Source organism: Thalia democratica, chromosome 5 (assembly GCF_965202585.1).
Source record: "Thalia democratica chromosome 5, ktThaDemo2.hap1.1, whole genome shotgun sequence".
Taxonomy (NCBI): domain Eukaryota; kingdom Metazoa; phylum Chordata; class Thaliacea; order Salpida; family Salpidae; genus Thalia; species Thalia democratica.
Window position 1 is genome coordinate 69,815,229 of NC_139169.1, and position 20,455 is coordinate 69,835,683.

General features: G+C 27.3%; 1 protein-coding gene across 1 annotated transcript; it reads left to right on the forward strand.

Annotated features, from left to right (window-relative positions):
- The first annotated feature begins 5,195 nt into the window (after nt 1-5,195).
- LOC145836810 (insulin gene enhancer protein isl-1-like) lies at nt 5,196-19,281 on the forward strand. The gene is made up of 7 exons (XM_082944583.1): nt 5,196-5,496; nt 6,643-6,826; nt 12,857-12,955; nt 13,054-13,181; nt 15,241-15,629; nt 18,536-18,734; nt 19,145-19,281. Exons 1-7 carry the CDS (start codon nt 5,196-5,198, stop codon nt 19,279-19,281), a joined length of 1,437 nt encoding a protein of 478 aa, XP_082800709.1.
- Nucleotides 19,282-20,455: the final 1,174 nt, after the last annotated feature.

Below are 20,455 nucleotides of genomic sequence, written 5' to 3' on the forward strand. Positions count from 1 at the left end.
TCTATAATCAGCAGTAATTTATTGTAATTCCACTACAATACAGACCAAGTTAGACTTTAATACTTACACAGTCTAGAGTCTATAGACCTTCTCTTAAAACCTAACACATTATTAAATACAAAACAACTTATAAGGTTTATACCCTTGTGTTAAAACTTACCGCTTTAACTTACTATATTTACGTTAATCATAACAAAACTCCACTGAAAGTACACAATGTGTTGTTTGAATAGCTGTGGTTTTGTGTGAAACATTAACTTTGTAACAGAAAACTTTTCACAGAAAAACGAAAACCCTTAGTTTTTATGCAATATGCTTCAATTTAGTTTTTTGAGTCTTAAAAAAAACAGGTTTAGAATAAAGTGTAGTGAAAGTACTGAAAGGTTTAAGGTTAGTAACAAGTCAAGTGAATTTTTTTTGTTAAAAAGTAGAACAATTTTTTTTCGGTTTTAGCACAAAAAGTTGTGCAACAAATATAAAAATGATCAAAATGTTTTTATCGTATTGACTTCGATAAATAGTTGGCAAGTTAAAGTGCAATTCTGACACTTTAGTTACATTTTACACGTGTTTCATTCAAAATTCTTGACTAACAATTAATTTTACATCAGAATCACAAACAAAACATATAATACTTCATAGAGTTGTACAACCGGTTAGGAGCAAGAAAAATATTTTAGTTTTTTGTCTGCTTTACGCTATTGCATTTTAACATTGGTTTGTTTTACTGACTTTTGTTTAACTCTTTATAGACTTATTAGAATTATTGATAGTCGCCGTCGTTATACACTGTAATTTAATACTTCTGCAAATATGAACTGCTCGTAAAACTAATGGTTTTAAATGTTTTATTACCCTGGTAGAAACGGAAGCAAATTATATTATATTTGCGATAATAAAATGACAATGATGTCGCTTAAAGAAAATTTTATAGCGGACATTTGCTCTCGGTAAACTTTTTTATGTATATCATCCGTATATCATCAATTTTGATGTACCATAATCAATATTTAAAGTTGAGAGCTGACTAAAACTTCTTTTTTTTTGCTTCTAAGTAAAGATACGCTCTAAACCTTAAAAATAAAATGGATCAAAGTAATTATAAGATCTATCTTTACTTTATTGAAACTAATTGCTTTTTAGTGAAAAATTACTAAGCTAAGTAGTAACTGATATAATCTAGTATACAAGAAAAAGTTTTTTTCATACTGTTAATATATTTTCACGTATATAACAAATATATTCTGTAAAATTCTACCTTAGTTATGTCTTAGACTTGTAAACTTTAGAGTTAATCTAAACATGTAAACATTTATATAAACTTAAGTTTTTATTTTTTGGTCATTTCAGCACTTTCTAATTAGTTTTATTTAATTTGTAAAAAAAAAATTAAACAACTTATATTCTTTTGAACAGATTTACTTGATTTTTTTTGTCCATAACTTTTTTTAATTCTAATTCTGTAAATCAGCAATTTAAAAACAAGTTAATTTTTTAGCATTTTAATACTTTTTAAATGACTTTCCCGTAACTTTAAATACGTAGAAGGTTAAAATAAAAGCTTTAATTCTCTCACTGCTTACATTGTTTTAAAATATATTTTTTTTTAATGTATATACTTTTTCATTTAAACTGTCAATTATATTGATATACACGTAATTACGCAACACTTGTTTTGTTCATTACCTCGCATGCTTATTGAGCTTTCAATGCAACAGTTCAATTATCGAGCGAGAGGTTGCTAGTAGCAACGCGTTTAAATGCAGGTTTAACGCATGATTGCACGCCGGTGGTGCTACCGTTAGGCTCGAACCAATCGCAGTTTGAATTTTTATTTCCAAGCGTGTGACTTGACGCAGCAATTACCACTTTCGCATCTACTGGTAGAAACTTGTAAAAAATACTTTTGTAAAAAACCTCTGTCTTGTATTAAAGTAAGTTCTTAATGCCGATAATTTAACTTATCAATTAAAACTGATATTTGTAAACCTTTTTGGGTTTACACTCTATAAATAAAACAATCGAATATACTAAAGTTCTGTTTAGCCACTCAATTAATAAATTTGCAGTGTTTAAAATTCAACTGAAATTTATTTATATCTCCTAAACACATCGATCTTTTAGAGGATGGAAGGATTAACTGAAATTAATAAATCCAATTAAAGATTACAGATTAGAACTCTACTTGTATGTAGCGATTAAATTAAAATTACGAATGCGTTGTTTATTTAAACCATTGTGTAAATCGCGTGTGAGTGAGCCATTTTGACATTAGTGACAGTTATAAATCAGCTTAGAAAGAGTTATAACTTAAAACATTCAAGATTGCAAAAATACTTTAATATAAAAACGTTTTTGATGATTTATTGTTTTTTTTTCAGTTTACCAGTTTACTAAGTTTTTAATATGAATATGTAATGCTATTATATAACAAAACGTAAGTCATAATTTTTGACGTAGAAAATTAATACTTTTTTCTGCTTTTACGGTATAGTAATTATACTTTTTAAATACGACTTGTTAAAACTTTAAAGGGAAAATTGTGCATTGAGAGGAAAATACCTAAAAATCAAACAGTTTTTGTTTGTAAGGCATCTAAAACCACACGATATGAAATATTAATCGCGAGATATTTGGCATGCAAAATGTAGTGAATATGTCTGTGTATTTTTTGTAAACCACAAAAGATATACCGCAACGGATAAAACATTTTTGCTTTACGAGTAAAAATTCTAATAAATAATAGTTTTATTTTAATAGTTTTATATTGTTTTGAAAGCATCAAATAACTTTTTTTTTATTGTTTTAAAAGTATCAAGTAACTTTTTTTTCATAGCTACTAATCATATTTATGCACAAAAGGTAGTTAGTTATAGTTATTAGTTCTGATTAAAGATTATAAGTTCTCAATTCTATATGTCAGTAAAGTATTGCATTTGTTGTTAATTTAATTAATTGTATTAAATCGCCTCAGTGTCAGTCATTTTGGTGTTGTTAAAAACTTTAGATGAACTTAGAAAGAGTTATAATTAAACATATACAATATTGCTAAAATTAGCTAAGTTATTAATAGTTTTGACTACATGTTGCTTTTTTTCTGTTTACCTGTTTACTAAGGTTTTAATAACTATATATACTAAAATAAGTAAGATAAGAAAAAATAAAACTTTTGAAATAGGTACTTTTGAAATACCGTATAATATTTATGCTTTCAATATACGATACACTGAAAAAAGGATACTTGTGTATTAAAAAGAAAATAACTTGTAGTCAAATAGATTTTGTTGTAAAAAGTCTAAATCCACACGATATGAAAGAATAACTGCGAAATATTTGGCATGCAAATGTAGTGGTTTTTTCTGTGTACTTTTTGTAAAGTACAAAAATATGTTAAACGATTTTTCCTTTTAAAACTTTTGTGATCAAATAAAACAAGTTTAAAAAAAATAGTTTTAGATGATTTTTTGTTTAGCTTGTTTTCTAAACCAAAAACTTAGTTTCTATTTTAATGTAATTTTGATTGACACATACTTTTAAAAGCATAAACTTTTTGTTTTGTGTCAACTGTTAACAATACGTTTGTTTCAGTAATTTAATCCTCCCGTGAGAAATATTCAGAATATTCTTTAACAATAACAAATGAAAGTTTAAAAAAATTGTTTTCACCTACGACTTGTAAAGATATGATAAATTATGTTTTACAATTTATGTAGTCGTCCTTAAAAATCTCAGTAGCTTAAACTTTTAAAAGCTAGTTTCTTCATTAAAGTTGCAATAAATTTATGTTTTATTTACTCATAATCCATTAAAGCTATATTACAGCAACAAATTGTAAATCAAACAAAACGGGACTTAACAAATTTACCCATAATATTAACGAGCAGCAGTTTTATGACAATTTTATTGCAGTTAAGTGACAAAAATAATTGCATTAAAAATTACCTAGGTAGTAAGAGTCAAACAAAAAGCTTTGTAACTGTAAAACTGTAAAAAACATGTAACTCTGTTAGGCACAGTAAAGATAATAAAATACATTCAAATTCTCATTTCGACCGAAAGTTTTATTTTGAAAAAACTTTTTCCTCTTGTGTTTTGATGCCATGAAAAAACTGCAAGCCTTAAAAATTCTTGCTTAATTTTGTCATATACGGTAGTTTGAAAAATTTTGACGTAAACATCATGTCGTACGTGAAATGTAGGAAGCACCATTTATTCAAAGTAGTTAATTAAAACATTATCAAACTCATTTCATGTATATATTAAGATGTTTAGCAACACATATTTTTTTTTCAATTTTTTTTTCTTAAACCAATAACTTTAAATAACTAGAGTTTTTGGCGGTTAGATTTTATAGTATTTGCTAATTAGATAGCGATGAAAACGTCTAATCTTCCAATATTTAGTCAACAACTATGTTTATAAAAATGTCAAATTTCTTATTACTTTATTTTCTGAAGTTAAAATCTCTTTTTTTGTATTTTTTTTTCATGGCGCTGGTGAAAATTCCTCTCAACTTTAATAATAAAACGAGAAATACCCCATAAAACCCTTTAAAAGATAAATAATATTAATAACTTTAAATGTTTATAAGATTCAAGGATTTTGAAATTTTAAAATAATTCAAAGAGCACTTGAAAACAAAATTTTATGTGTTTATTGAGTGAAAATAAATTATTTACTTTTTTGTAATTTTGTTTTTATTTAAACTTTGGACTTTTGAGGAAACATTAGATTTGTAGATACAACTGGTTAAAACTTTTAATAAATTAAAGTACTAGTATTTTGAATAAACTTAGATTCTTCGTCTTAAAATGTAATTTTAAAAATATTACCTACTATTGCAAGTAATTTAAAAGAAAATAATTTAATTATTTATTTGGTTCTTATTGAAGTTGATTTTTTTAAGTTTACCTAAAGAGCTCAACACTTTGAAGATATTTTTTTTTTATAACTTTGAGTATAAACTGCTAAAATTATGTAAGATTTTACACAAAATATTTTTTCCTACCACCAAAAAACCAACACGAATAGATAAAATATTAAAATATCATTAATTATTTGTAAAGCTCATAAGTAGGCTGTTAGTTATATATAGTCTTTTTTTAGCTTATAATAGTACTGCGTCGTAATTTCATTTAAATTTTTTTTGACCAACCAAATTTCCTCCAACTCGCATCATTAAATCGGGATATCAGATGAAAACGTCTCAGCAGGTCGTTCAATGTACAGGAGATCTTCCATCTTGTCATATACAACCAGAAAGTCAAGACATTTTTGATTGGAACAACTTTGACGACTACTCAGCCGGCAGTAGTTCCCAGGGCTACTTCTCACCTGGGTACCGAGAAATGGGAAACACTGGAAGCGAGATGAGTTTTCTCTCGAACCAGGAACCAGTTTCGAGCCAGGGGATGACCCCAATTAGGAGCAGGTCGAGTCAGATTATAATGAATCAAAGTCCTAGAAATATAGACAACACGCAACAAAGAAATAGAGGTGAATATTTATTATATACAATTAATTGTTTTATGTTTACCTTTTCAGTGTTTTAAAAGACTTTGTAAGGTAATTTATGATGTATTAAACTTGTTAGATAAAATTATGCTTAGGACTCTAAGCACACTGATTTTTATTAAAAAACAGGAATAGATATTTGTATGTAATAGTTAATCATTTTAGTTAAAATATGTTTTAATACAAATAGTTTAACTAATAATTTTTTCAAAAAAGTTCAAAGCAGAATTTATCTATGTACGAGTCCAAGAGATTAATAACTATTTAATTAAATCGAGAATTTTTTTTTTAGAAAGTCGATACATTGGTTTAAAGACGTTTTTATTCATTAAATAATATTTTCAAAGATAGACTAACATTAAATTAAAATAACCTTTAAATAATCAGTAGCAAGCAGGACAAAAAAACATTTGCATTTTATTAATTAACATTTATCATTTTAAATCATAGTAACAAAGTTTATACTAACAGATTATAGTATTTATAACAAAATTAATGTTTATAATGAAAGGTTTAAATACTTTTGAAAGTTGTATTTTTAGCTTATTTAAGAAAAATATTTGAGTGAAGCGTTTAAATAATTAGACTAACAAGGCTAGTACTTGGTGAGATCCTAAGGCTTTTAAGGTTTATGATTTAAAAATTACTGGTTGCAAGTTTATTACAGCTATTTAGTTGTTATCATCCCGCAGCTACCAAAACAACTTGAGATTTTCGCAGCCTAGAGTTTTTTCGTTATCGAGAACGGCATATTTAATCTTGTTTGAGCTGTAATGAGGTTGGAGATTTAGAAAAAAAAAATTGTGGTCGATTATGTTAAGTTTTAATAGAATTAACGACAATAGCAAGTTTGAACTCTTGTATACATTAAGTATCTTGAAGTATTATTATTAATTACATTAAAAGTTGCATAGTATAAAAAACTTGATATATTAGTTTTTAATGACTTTCAAGGTGTAGTCACTTTAAAAAGGCTGTTATGTACAATAAGCATAATACTTTATGATAATTTTTCTTTGTTTTAACAACCATTTAGTTTTGTCATCAAAGGAAACTTTTAATAGAAAAAATGTTTATACTGTTATCATTATAACTCATAATAGTAGATACGTAAAAAAAATCTTTTAGGTCCCCGTACGAGGACTTGCACGGGTTGTGGTCACCTGATCCACGGACCTTACATCAGCACCTCAAAGGGGGTTGACTGGCATTCAAAATGTCTTAAGTGCGCCGCATGTGGTTGCAACCTGGCTGATATGAGGACCTGCTTCGTTAGGGACAACAAACCTTACTGCAAAAACGACTATTTCCAGTTTGTTTGTTTTCTCTAATATTATACACTTAAAGATTGTGCTTTTATTCTATATAAAATTATAGTAAAGCAGATAATAGTTGTATTTTTAATTATACATTAAAAAATAACTACAGTAGTTTTAAATACACAATAGTAACGTATCAATAAACATACTTAAAAATCCCAAAAACTAAAACTGGTTTATAGTTTTAATAGTAAATTTAAAATGTAGTATAACATTTTAAAAGGTTTTAGTATCTGTTTGGCTTTAATGAATCTCTTACACTTAAAGGAAAACTACAAAACATTTTTTCCAGATAATAAATAACATCTTTAACTTTAATACAATCAAAAAGCGACAAACATTAAACATAATAATATTTAAACTTTCATTGAATTCTAATTACGAACTACCCATGATCAATTAATGTTATTTAGTAAAATCTACAAGTATGAATTTTAAATTTTGAAACTTTTGATTAAAAACACCTGTTTTGTTCTGACTATGGATTTGTCGTTTTGCAAAACAAAAGTGATTTTAATTCTTCCCACCTGTCAAGTTGATTTTGCTTGTTGACCTAATAAACTGTCGGTTCGATTAACTCACATGTCAAGTAAATAAAGATAATATGTGCAGATAAAATTTTGTGTGTAAAATATGTTTTAAATTATTCTATGTGGCTGCTGTTTAAGAAAAACTTTGGAAAAAAAATTTTAAATTTCAAAGTTTAAACAAATGAAAACAACCTAGTTAAATTATTCAAATTGTTAGTAGTAAAATGTTACTGATTGAAAAATTAAGATCTCTGTTAAAAAATAAACTAATAATGTAAAATTATATGATATACTTTAGCTTAAGTGTAACGAACTTTTGATTACAGTTAGGAGATAGATTGTAACTTTCTTAAACACTTTTTTTAACACATGAGTTGAAAACTTTATACTGAAAGTATAATTCACAAACATATTAAGCAAAGCTTATAATCACTAAATTTATAACAGTTTGTCACTAATAAGCTTCCATGGTTTAATACTTATCCTTTAATACAAGTATATAAATAATTCAACATGCCATGCAACAAGTCACACTTTTAACTGTGTAATCGCAAAAATATTCATCTTATTCTTTTGCTACATGATTTTTTTTAAGAATTTTAAAAAGTGATTTGGGTTTTTAGTCGTTAGAGATTTGTAAGTTATGTTTTTCATGACTGATGCTAAAAAAAAGTTATTTGTTTATTTTAGATACAGTACGACCTAAATAATTAAAAAAAGTTGAAACAAAAACAACTGCTTATAAAAATAAGCTTTGGACTTTCATGCACTTATTAAAAACATTAAACGAAAGTGTTTAAAAATAAAGAAAATAATAACAGTATTTTTCGGCTCGTATTTTTTAGGCAAGACACAGGGTATTAAAAGAAAAACAAAAATTTTAAAACATCATGGAAATGCTTTAATTAATCAGTTATCGACAATTATAAAAATTACTTTTAACTATTGAACGAGTTTGCAATGTTAATTAAAATTTTTCGCCATTTTAAACATACGAAGAGCTTCCGAGTTTAGTTTGAAATTTTGATTAAATTTGTTTTATAGACAAAAACAGACTTTCAAAAATTAAAGAACTTAATTTGTTTTTCTTAGTTGCTTGTTCTGTTGTTAAGAATGATAAAAGCATAATACTTTAATGGTATCAAAATATTATATTACTTGTGAAAACTAAAGTTTATGTTCATAAAAAAAACTTTTGAAGACTATAATTAAATTTAGTAGGCCCTTTTCAAATTCATATTTAAATAAAATTTAAACATCAGTTACTTAACTTCTCATTGATTTAAAATAATAAAAAGTCCATAATATTGCCATTTATATTTTCAGATATATTTTAAAAAGCGGTTAAATATCAATAAAAAGGACATTTGATACTCGTGCGAAAAAGTAAGAATAAAAAAACAGGATCATTTTAGAGTTTTGTTTTTTCTTTTCAACACAAACACCTTTCTGCAAGTAAAACTGTTGTGTGACAGAAAAGTGTTTTTTTTTTGTTGTGTTTTTTTTTTTTGCGGCAGTCTGATGAATATTTAACAAGTTTTAACATACAAAATTATTTTATTTTTATCTCATTGCTGGCTCCTTGTATCACTAACTCTACAACTTTGGCCTAAAAACAAATACTTTATGATTTTTATTAGATGGTTTACTAAAATTTTTTTAAACAACTCAAAATCAAACTTTTATGTAATAAAGAAAACTTATATAAAAAGAAATTAAGTCCTAGCATTTGTTTAAACTTTAATCGTAAAATGTTTTACTTCTTGAGGCCCACAACTTGATTTGACTTTTAGTAAGTTTGTTTCTCAAATTTTTCTTTTCGGTTACCTAATGCCATCAAGTTCATTCGCGCGTGACGTGTAAATGACGATGTTATACAGCTAAGAAAAAAGTTATATCCATTTAAAGAGAACAGCTAAAGCCGCTATTGTGACGTAACAACAAAACAGAAACTCGCGTGTGCTTCAATGACGTTGGAATGTGTCAATCACTAATAAATGCCGGTTGTTGCTAGGCAACCTCGCTACAAATTGGGAGGAGCAATTAAAAGGTTCCGATCTCACACACGAACCTGACGTCGGCCGACAAGCAACTTGCGACGTCAAATTGAGGCTTGTTTCTGTCTCAGTTGCGCTTGCCGACCTTTGAAAAACTTAGCGTAGTGTTTTGCTTATTAGAAAGAAAAAACGTATTTCTATACACAAAACTAGGAAACTGTTAATGGAAGTAATTGGTAATTGTATAAGGAAATTGTACGATCAAATCACAATTTGTAGCGTTGCAAAGCATTGTTGATGTTTATCAAGCTATCACTTCATATATCCCCTTATGACGTCATAATCAATGCCGACGACAAATCGTCTACACGAGCGATGAAGTAGCACGAGTCTAATGTAGATTTAAAGTTTTAATTGATTCAAGCCGCTTGAGAACTCATCGTATTGCCAATTAGTTCGTGTGAAGCTTGTTAAGTAAACTATTGATAGTAGGAAGTTGCTCGCCGTTGTTGCTGTTGAAACGAAACTAAGATATTCGTATTTATGGTCAGAAATAAATTACATATATTAGTAATAAATGTAAATGGTTCGGGATTTTAACAACATGATTAAATAGATCAAGTTTCTTGAGTACTTATGCAGTTTTACTATTTATTAATTTTTTTTTTGTTGCCTGCTAATCAATTCTAATGCTGCTCTGAGCCATAAGGCATATTTAGGAGGTTAAGAAAGTACTAGATTATGTTTGAATTCTATTTTTTTAGTTTAAACCACATTAACTTGTTTTTTTTCACCATAACAAGTTTGGCTGAACTTGACTGTATAAAGTCAAATAAAAAGTTTAGTTAACATTTTCTCTCAAAAACTTGAATCAAGAAATAAAAAACCATTTAATGATCTTGTAAGCTTTTTTTAACAAAAAATTATGAAATAATTGATAGTATTAGCAAGTCGATTTTAAAATTTAAGGATTTTCTTTTGTTTTTGCATTTTAGCTGATTTAGATTAGCAACACAGTAGGCGGCCTTTTTTAATTTAAGTGACGTCACTTCAAAACGACGTCATGTCTGTTTAAGGTTGTAAGTTCAAGTTTGCGACGTTTTTGAAAACACCAGCTTTAAAATGACTTAATCAATAAATAAATATTCACATATAAGAAAAATTTGATATTTTTAAGCCTTCTTAAAGTATAATTTTTCAACTTTTCTTGTTGATTAGATTTTTTTCTTGACATGTTTTTTAGAATTAAGTTTTACTTGCTGTTTGTTCTAAGTTTATGATATTAGTGTTTACTAAGCAGAACAATATTAAAAAATTAATTTAATAAAATGTTGTTTATTTTTACAACAAACTTTAAGATTGCAACAAGTATTTAATAAAAAACGACCTTTAAAAAGCAAATTTATAAAATATTAATAACTCTTACCAATCTTTATAAAACTATATTATTAAAAGTATCTTATAACAAACTCATATAATGGTCATAACAAATTAAAATTAAAATAAAAACACTTACAATAAAGATTACAAAGTGTTTCGCACGTAAGCACATACTTCAAATTCAAACTGTTTACTGACAAAATGTATATGTGTGTGCAAATATAAATGATTTATGTTTACCGGTCAACTGTATGATGATCAAACACGTAAATTCATGTTTCTACTAAAAACATCAAAACTGTAATCTACGTTTATTTTCACAACAAATAAAAAGTCATTAAACAAATTAGTGCCGAATTTAGTAAATTCTTTCGTCTATGCGTTTCATAAATTGTTTTTAAAATTATCTTTAAACTAGGTCTAATCGGTTTCAAAGATAAGTTCTACAACTAAAAATGACAACCTAGTAGAAAATTGCACTGAAAAAACTACCTGAATAAAAATAATTGTTTATGATGTTGTCTCGTGATAAAGTCTTTAATGTAAAAAAAAACAAACAAAGATAGAATTAAATATTTATACAATAGGTTTTTGTTTATTTATATAAGATTTTTTAAAATAGATAAATAAGTGTTTAAAATAAGTTTTTATGAAGTACCACTGAGTTTCTCTGTTAACTTTATCACTTTTTAATGCACAACTTTTAAAACTAAACCAAAATACTTACTTTGCAAAAAAATTTGAAGGGAGATTATTTTTTTGTAATAGTCATCTAAAAAGTAAAAAGTCAAGAAACCTAGTTAGAAGCCACAAAATAACAGGATTGTAACAACAAACATAACATACAAAATATATTGGTTTTTCTCTGCTTGAGTCGAGACAGTCGACATATGTTATAGACTGCAAAGAAGTTCTGCTTACTAATCACTGTTACTGCATGTTTTTAATTTTCCTAAGAAACCGAAATTCAAACTATTTACAAAAATAGTTTATCGGCTTTAGATAAGCTTAGTATAAACAAAAAGCGAATATCTTAAACTATATAATTTTTTGTTTAAAATTTAGACTTAGCTTAAAGAGATAAAGTGCTTAGCTAAAGGATCAAACCATAACTGAAAACATCAGTTTTAATTCTTAAAGGTTTAATTTTTCATTCAAGAACTAATGGAGTTTTGATTAACTATTTAATATATTCCTGATAACCAGCTTGAAGAGAAATCTTGGTATGACGTCATAATAGCTGTTGAGGTCAACTGCCAAGTTTTAATGCGGTTTAGGTGACATCAGTATGATTGATTTTGTGCTTTCAATCCGGACTGCGACACTTTATTTTTTAAACACAAGTATGTAGGCAGACACAACGAAATGGATAAAGTGACAAATCGTCACGGGTGCAGTTAAAATGTCGCCATTTGATGCAGCAAGGAAATCCTACGGGAGCTCATTGTCAGGAAGCTTATAGAAGCGCATAATAGCACACTGTTGCGTCATAATAGAGTGTTAATGCAGATATGTTTCGTGTATATGAGTTCAATCGGGTGTACTTTTATCAGTATTCAGAAAAATAATGTTCGGATACTCTTAGCGTAAAACTAATAAACTTAAAAATACATGAAGCAGTAACAAACGAATAAAACTAAACTTAAACATAAATAAGTTTAAAATAATAATTTATGAAGAATATATAACAACTATTAAAGCTGTTTTTTTTCTAAAAGTTTTTAAAACAATATCCAAATTAAAGTATTTGAAGCTAAATAGTTTTAAAGCTAATAAAAAATCCATTAAGCTATTCACAAAACTATGATTATAAAATTGATTAAGATGTAATAAAAAAGATAATTAAAAATACATTAAGTTGAATTTATTAACCCTTATCATAAAACGTTTTGAATATCAAAGTGTCATATTTTCTTCTTGAGTCTAGCAAGCAGTAATCTAAATATCAGTTTACAAAATCTTTTAATTTTTATACGTTTAATTTAAAAAAAAGTTTTGTTGCTAATTTTACTATATACATATATATAAAGCTCGTTGTAAGGTATATGTAACTATGTAAACTATGAAAGTAGCAAGTCACACTAATAAGTTAAAAAAAACAATCATTATTTCTCAGCTTATTTGCGCCAAAATGTGCGAAGTGCAAACTCAGACTGGTCAAAGGGGACCTGATGATGTCCGTCAGAAATAAAAAGTACCACGCTCAGTGTTTTAGGTTAGTATGTCCGATTTTGTATCATGTTATAATTTAACACATGTATGTTCAGCCCCGGTAATTTAAAAATGTCAACATATTTTTTTACTATTAAAAAGATGTTACGCTTGTCACGATCAACTGATACCAGGAGATTCATTCGTGTGTAACGAAGATGGAAGCATCTACTGCATAAAAGATTACGAAAGAATTTTCAACAGTTCAGCAGATGACAGCAGTATTATTGGTAAGCGATCTTGTTTTTTTAACAAGTCTAGTTTTAATTGAAACATTTAAAAATTCTCATGATGTAATTTTCACTTTTTTATTTTGACAAATAGAAATTAGAAGTTTGTAAACGTAGACTAAAAAGATATTTAAGAATCTTAAACACAGTTTAGTTGTATCTTTAATTCTTTAAACATAAAATGTTTTATTTGCTTATTGAAACTTTTATCATAATTTAGTATTGAAACTTAGTTTCAGTTGTTTATTAAGGAATTAAAACAAAGTAAATAAAAGTAAACTAAAGTTAACTAACTTAAATTTACTTAAAAAACTTAAAAATTAAGTTCATTCATCTAAATCAGTTAAAAATCAATGTTCTTTACATTTAATGCACATATTAGTTTGATACTGTTTTTAAAAACAGTTTGTAGTAACCACATAGCTTGGGTCAAAGTATAAAATAAAGATACTGAAAGTCATTAAACAGTTTATAGGTATTAAAATCTACACAAAATACTTTAAGTTATAAAGTGATGCTGCATGTAACTTAACTACAATAAATTTTAGTTTTAACCACTGATTGATCTTTAATGCATGAGGTTCTAAACAAGTTCAAATAAGAATCACTCATGCATAAAAATCTGCACTACCGCCAGCTACTGTGCGATAATTGGATAATGCGTGTTACTTAACCTCAACTAACTTCACCTTCGCACTTTGTTATCAGATTTTGCGCAAAAAATGCCATTGTTTAAGGGAATTTACTTTCTTTTATCCCTTTGATAGTTGGTGTATGTTTATGTTTAGAAGTTTGACTTCTTTCATGTTTCGGCATCTCTTGTTTGTTAATTATCATTTTGAATTCAGGCTTATGTGTTATTTAATCTTGGCTGTAGTACAAACGTTACGTAAAGTTGTCGGTTGTTTTTGTTATTTATGGAATTTGTAGAACAAAAATAACAATAAATAAATTAAAGTAATTCAACTTCACTAAACTAGTGTTTAGAAAAGTTTGACCTCAGAATTCGGTAGACAAGCTCGTACGAGTAATGCTTTATTTTCAACTTCTAAAGATGCAAATTAAACTGACATTTTGAGTTTATTTAAAATTAAAACAAAAACATAAGGACCTTTTTTTTACATTTTTTTACTTAAAGAAAAAATTGTAGATTACATTTTTAAAATGTTTCATATTCAACCAGAATTTTAAAGCTTAATTTGTATAAAACTTAAATTATAATAAAAAACGCTTTTTTACAAAATAAATCTTCTTATAGTGCAACTCACATAAAGTGTGACCAAATAAAAGCTGTTCCCAGCTGACACCTTATCGTTAAAAATTAATTACAAAAAAACTGAATGTTTTGTGAAGTGACTTCGATTTTCATACGTAGAATTCTTCTTAAGAACAATAGTAAAATTTTTTGCGAACCCTCAACTAAAGTATTAAACAACGAAAAGTCAAGTCGCAGCTTAAAAAGTCACCTGCTAAGGTTGAATAGTAGCAGAAAAAAATTTTTGAGTGATAAACCGCGACAGTTAAAATAATTGACATTAATGGGATATTAAATGAATTTTAAATATGAATTAACATAACGGTTAATTATTTGGCATTATGCTTTTGTTCCTGATCGTTTCCATTCAAAATATAATTTATTTATACTAATACAGAGTATGTATACGAAAGTAATGATCTTAACATTAAACTTACAAAAATAAAGTTAGTATTTAGCTTTGTTACAATTTTATGTTAAAAGGTTATTTTAGTTTCAACTTGATTTTAATGACGGTCAAAATATGCTTTAATTTCCAGACGCCATTTTTTAGATTTTTGTTTTTTTGTATTTTAGATTTTTGTAGATATTTTAAACGTTATGGTTTTTGATAATAAACTATTTCAAAACTTACTTTTTTAGTTAGTTGAATTCGTAAAAATAGGTTACAGTTAATTTTTTTTCATAGCTTTCAATCATCAAGTTTTTAATTGACCAAAAAATATGAAATATATAATTTGTAACAAACTACAGGTTTTGTATTGTTTTTAAGTCACCTAAATTCAAACTACTTTATACTTGCAGACGCTTACACGGGCCAAAAAGTATCAGGACAGAACATCAATTTAGAGCACTCAGGTTGCATAAACAGGGGAGGACACATCGGCAAGGAACCAGGACACTCAGCAAAATCGAACAAGAACAAAGGGAAGACGACGAGACAGAGGACGGTGCTGAACGAGAAGCAGCTAACGGTGCTGCACACCTTCTACGAGAACAACTGCAGACCCGACGCCATCATGAAGGAGCAGCTGACCACGATGACGGGACTTCCTCAAAGAGTCATCAGGGTGTGGTTCCAGAACAAGCGGTGCAAGGACAAGAAGATTGCTATGAAGCAGCGGCAGGAGCAGAAGATGAGGAACGGCGAAGGAGGAGGCATGCAGCAAAATTGCGAGCAACAAAAACAGCAGGTTGGCTGGTTTGGTGTTATTCAGAATAACAAATCGTCAAATATAATTCAAGCTGTAAAGTGTTGTAAATTGATAAACATTTTTTTTGCTTATACATATTGGAATCTATACAAAACAACTAGCTCGAAAGGTTCAAGCCATTAAAAAAGGTTCTATCCATCCTAAAAAAATGTCCTAGTACAAAGAAACATTATTAAACTTACTTTTTGCTTATTTTCTATATAGATTGCAATGTTTTTGTATAAAGGTTTTTATTCACATTTTTCCAATAACTTCAAGACTTATGAAGATGTTACTTCAGATTTAAAGGTTGTTATGAATAAAAATATTTCAAAAGTCAAGTTAAACTGTGTTAAAAATACTTATGTATCAAGTCGTTAACTTGTAAAATACACAAGTTTTAAAACCTGTTATTTTTTTGAAAAAAAAAACAAATTTTAAATCTTTGTATAACTTATACATTAAGGTATTTAGCTTAAAACTAAATTTAAATTCTGAACAACATTTTTGTTGGTCATCAAACTCTAGTGTAAGACGTTAAGGGGTTAAACACAAAATTAAAAAGATTCTTTGAATTTCGAAAAAAAAAAGCTCGTACTTAAATATATTTGAAGGACTGATTAGTAACGTGATTATGATAAATTACATCCATTTGTGTTACCATGACGATGGTTGCCAGATATTAAAGACGCTCTTCAGAGAAGTTGTTGTTATAAATGCGTTGTGAAACAAACATAATTACTCGCCCATCATGTAAGTGTAAAAAAAAAACCTAATCTGCGTGCTATGTTTAGAAAAGATTCTTACCAAATAACTTTGTATGCTTAAAATATCAATGTTGACCAAAATTGTATTAATTTTGCTACTACAATTACTTTATAATAAGAAGTCATTCAGTGATTATAATGAGAACCGACTTAAACACATTTAATTAAAAATAGGGAAAAAAACTAAAAGAGTTCAAGTTAAAAAATTAAAGGTTTAAGAGAAAGTTGCTTAAAATTAGAAAAACTTTTAAAATTTATTTGAGGCTGCAAGTTAAGTTACTTTTGCCTATCTTTTTAACCTCTCAGTCCATATTACTAAAAAATATTTAGTATCTGTCTTAAAAATGCCTTAATTAAAGGGAAAACAGAGCTATTCATTTATTTTTAGTTGACTCGCGTATGGAAAAAGTGGCTAAGAAAAACGGTAACGCTAAAAAGACCGAGCAGAAAAAACTGCTCATATTGTTTGTGGGCGTCGCAGGTTGAGTAAGGTTGGTGATTGAACCTGGTTAAATATTCATGATGCCATCGATCAATGTGGAACATCTGAGATGCTGAGTTTCTTCTTGGATTAGTGACAAGCCACGCTTGACCTATTAGCCTATATGCACCTTTCTTGCACGAGTTTGCAAACAAAATAAGACATCTTATCAATTATTAACTTAAACTCTTCACATGCAATCTGCCTATTCGGTTTGTTTTGAAAAAAAGCATTTGATAAGTAAAGTGTGCTGTGCATCTTTAACTTAAGTAGCTTGTCAACATAAAGTACTATCTCTTCAGTTTTGATAAAAACCACTTCTCTTTCACAAGTTTTATTTCAACTATATATGATTACACAAATCAGAAATAATTCATTAAGGCAAACTTTATTCAACTTCCTTAAACTTTTCTTTTTTTCGATGAAAAGTTTATATTTAGAATGAAATACTTAATATACTATTTGAGTAGTTTTCTGTACTAAAAGTTTTTTACCTTTTCTAGCTTTTGAAACTTAAAAGTTCAAAAACCATTTAAATTTTATTTAGTTTTACCTGCGTTTGTATGAGCGAGTGAATAGTGATTCACTCATTAAATTAACATAATTTATAAATGCATAAAAAATCAACGCAACAAACAACATTTTAGGTATTTACAATGGTACAACAAATATTAAATTTTCAAATAAAAAAAAACCAATTTTTTCCTTCACAATTCCCTGTTGTAGATCATGGCGTAATTTGTTGTTATTTTCCTAAAGATACTTACGCTCATCAGTATAAATGTAACAACTACTAAAGAAAAAAAATTTATAAAGGTTAAAATTTTTTCAAGCTGTTTATAATCAGGTCTTTTAGGAATTCAAAATTTTTTATAAATACAAATTTGGTTGACTAGCTTTAATAACATTGCTCTGGTGGTAAACCGTATTTATTAAATGTTTATTTAATTTATAATTGAAATGTGTTAACAAAGCACATAAACAAAAATTCTAAAAATATTTGGTCTAAGGATCTGATGTACAAAAAGACTTTTCAGTCATAAAGCCGTACACCACAAACACACAGTATAACCATTTTCTAAATAATTTGTAGTAGAAACAAATTATTGACCTATTAAATTGAAAAGAATGAATTAATATAAAAAAAAAATTTTTTCAAGGTATTGTCTAACTAAATTTTATAGAAACATCTGTCTTAAATCAATTAAAGAACTACACTCATTTATAAAAAGTGCTTCGTAATAAACAAGAGCATGAGGTAGGTTGTGTGTCAGATCAGTTTTTGAGCCTCAAATCTACAACGCACAATATTGAATCCGAATTATTTCAATACAGTGACGTCATAACCACAAGTAGATTATTACGTAACATACTAATTTTCTGCGTGTCTCTGTAAATCAATAATTAAATGTTTATCACTGCGAAGAAAATAACTGGTATCGATTGTAAAACTATCAATCAACTATTCATTGCGCAAACGATTGAACCAATTTAAAGTTGTATGAGTTTTGATTAGCCTTAAGGTTGGTGTTTTAAAACAAAAAAGCGGAGAGAGTTATTGTTTGAAAAGTAATGTAATACGAATAAAAGTAGTATAAATTATGTATATATGAAAACTATTAAACAAGTCTTCTTAAAATTTCTTTAACTGTTTTTAGAAAGAAACGTTCAACTCAAACGACGAACGAAACGCAACAAACCAAAATCTTATATATCCCGGACAATCTTCTAACCAGTCCACAGACATCAACGTGGACCAATCAAATTACCAGCATCCACAGCAGCCGGCTTGGAAGGCGCTGAGTGATTTCGCATTGCAGAGCGAAATTGAAAAACCCCCTTTTCAGCAGCTGGTAAGTATTTGTTTTAAAATTCTTAAACATAAAAGTAGTTAAAATACTTTAAGTAACTAAAAACTTTTGTGTTATTAATTTGACTTTATAACTAGCTGTTTAAGTAAATGTAATGGAAATTTATTATACTTTCATACTATATAGTTAAAATTAGTTTTTATCTAAAATAATGAACTGTTTTATGTAGTTAAAAATATCTCAGTTTTTGTTTATCTTGTTTTTAACTGTCTATTTACGTTTTGAAAAAAGTGTTATCTTCACTGAAATATTTTAAACTATTTAGTTTTGATTCGTTATTTAATCTTACTTATGTTACTTACTATGTTTATCATTATGTTATTTACAATGTTACTTATTAGTAAATTACTATTTTAATTTTATCAACTCCATTTTTTTAGGTCAACAACTTCTCAGATCAGACTTCTTCTTCGATTTCTGATTATTCGGAAGTTCGCAGCATCCCCTCCATATCCTCCCACAACTACGAACTCTCCACATTATCCTGCGCCACTCCTCTCCACAACGATTCTTCACAAACTATTTGCACTTAGTTGTGACGTCATAATATGAAAGATAAGCGGTGCGGGCACTGCATTATTTATTTAATCGACTTTAATTTATTCTTTTTGTTGGTCTTTTTTAGTTATGTTTTTTTTTTTTCGACAGCTTATGGCGCTCATATAAAAATAGCTTAATTTAATATTTCAAGTTGAGTAAAAAATTAACTTAATTTATAAAAAAAAATGACTAAATAATTTAAATTATACATGTTAGTTTATTTATTGAATTGGACTTACTTAATAATAAAAGTTGAAATAAATATATTAAAATCAATCAGTTAAACAAATCATTATTCAACTGATTGGCCATAAATTTGTATCTAAATTTATACAACGTTTTTGTGCTTTATTGCGAAATATTTATGTAGCTAATTCTGCTGTCGCTTATTTACATTACCGTTTGGTTAAATTTTTATGAGTTTTTGTTAATTAACTTATGTTTAACTTTTTTTATTGAAACTTATTTAAAAACAATTACTTTAACAACGTCAAAAAAATAAATAATATAGTTTAATAAATTCTTAAGCTCAATTACATCGAAAAACTATATGAACATTTTCGTCAATTTTTTTTTTTTTTATTTTTATATATTTACTACGTCTTTTCAAATATTAATGATTTATCAATTAGTATAATCTTTAAAAATTTGGTCAATGATATATTTAGAATTAGCTTTTTATCGTAAAGTTTGAACCATATAGGTTATGTATGTTTGTAATGTTTGGTAATGACTAATAATTTTGAAATGCAGTAAAAACAAACATCTAAAAAAAAATGATACAGTACGTTTTTTATCACGCCTGTTATATATTTCTAAATACACTACACAAAACATATTAGTTTTGAAAAAAAAAAAGAACTTACACTTCAAATAAAGTAAAATAGATTCAAAAGGTGCCGCTATGAAACATAGTTACTTCTTTTTCCGCCTATATATAATCAAATTATGTATCTATATAAAGACTCCGACCTAGCACACAGGTGCATTGTGAAGCAACATAATTAGTGACATTATATAGATTGATTACATGTGATTACTGGAGTGGAAAGATTTTTATTTGTTTACCGTTAAATTTTAAGTTAAGTAAAAAAAATCCTGGTTTATATACTGCAGCTTGTTTTTTAGGAAAAGGTAGAATTAAAGATCTATTTTTGTTGAGAATAA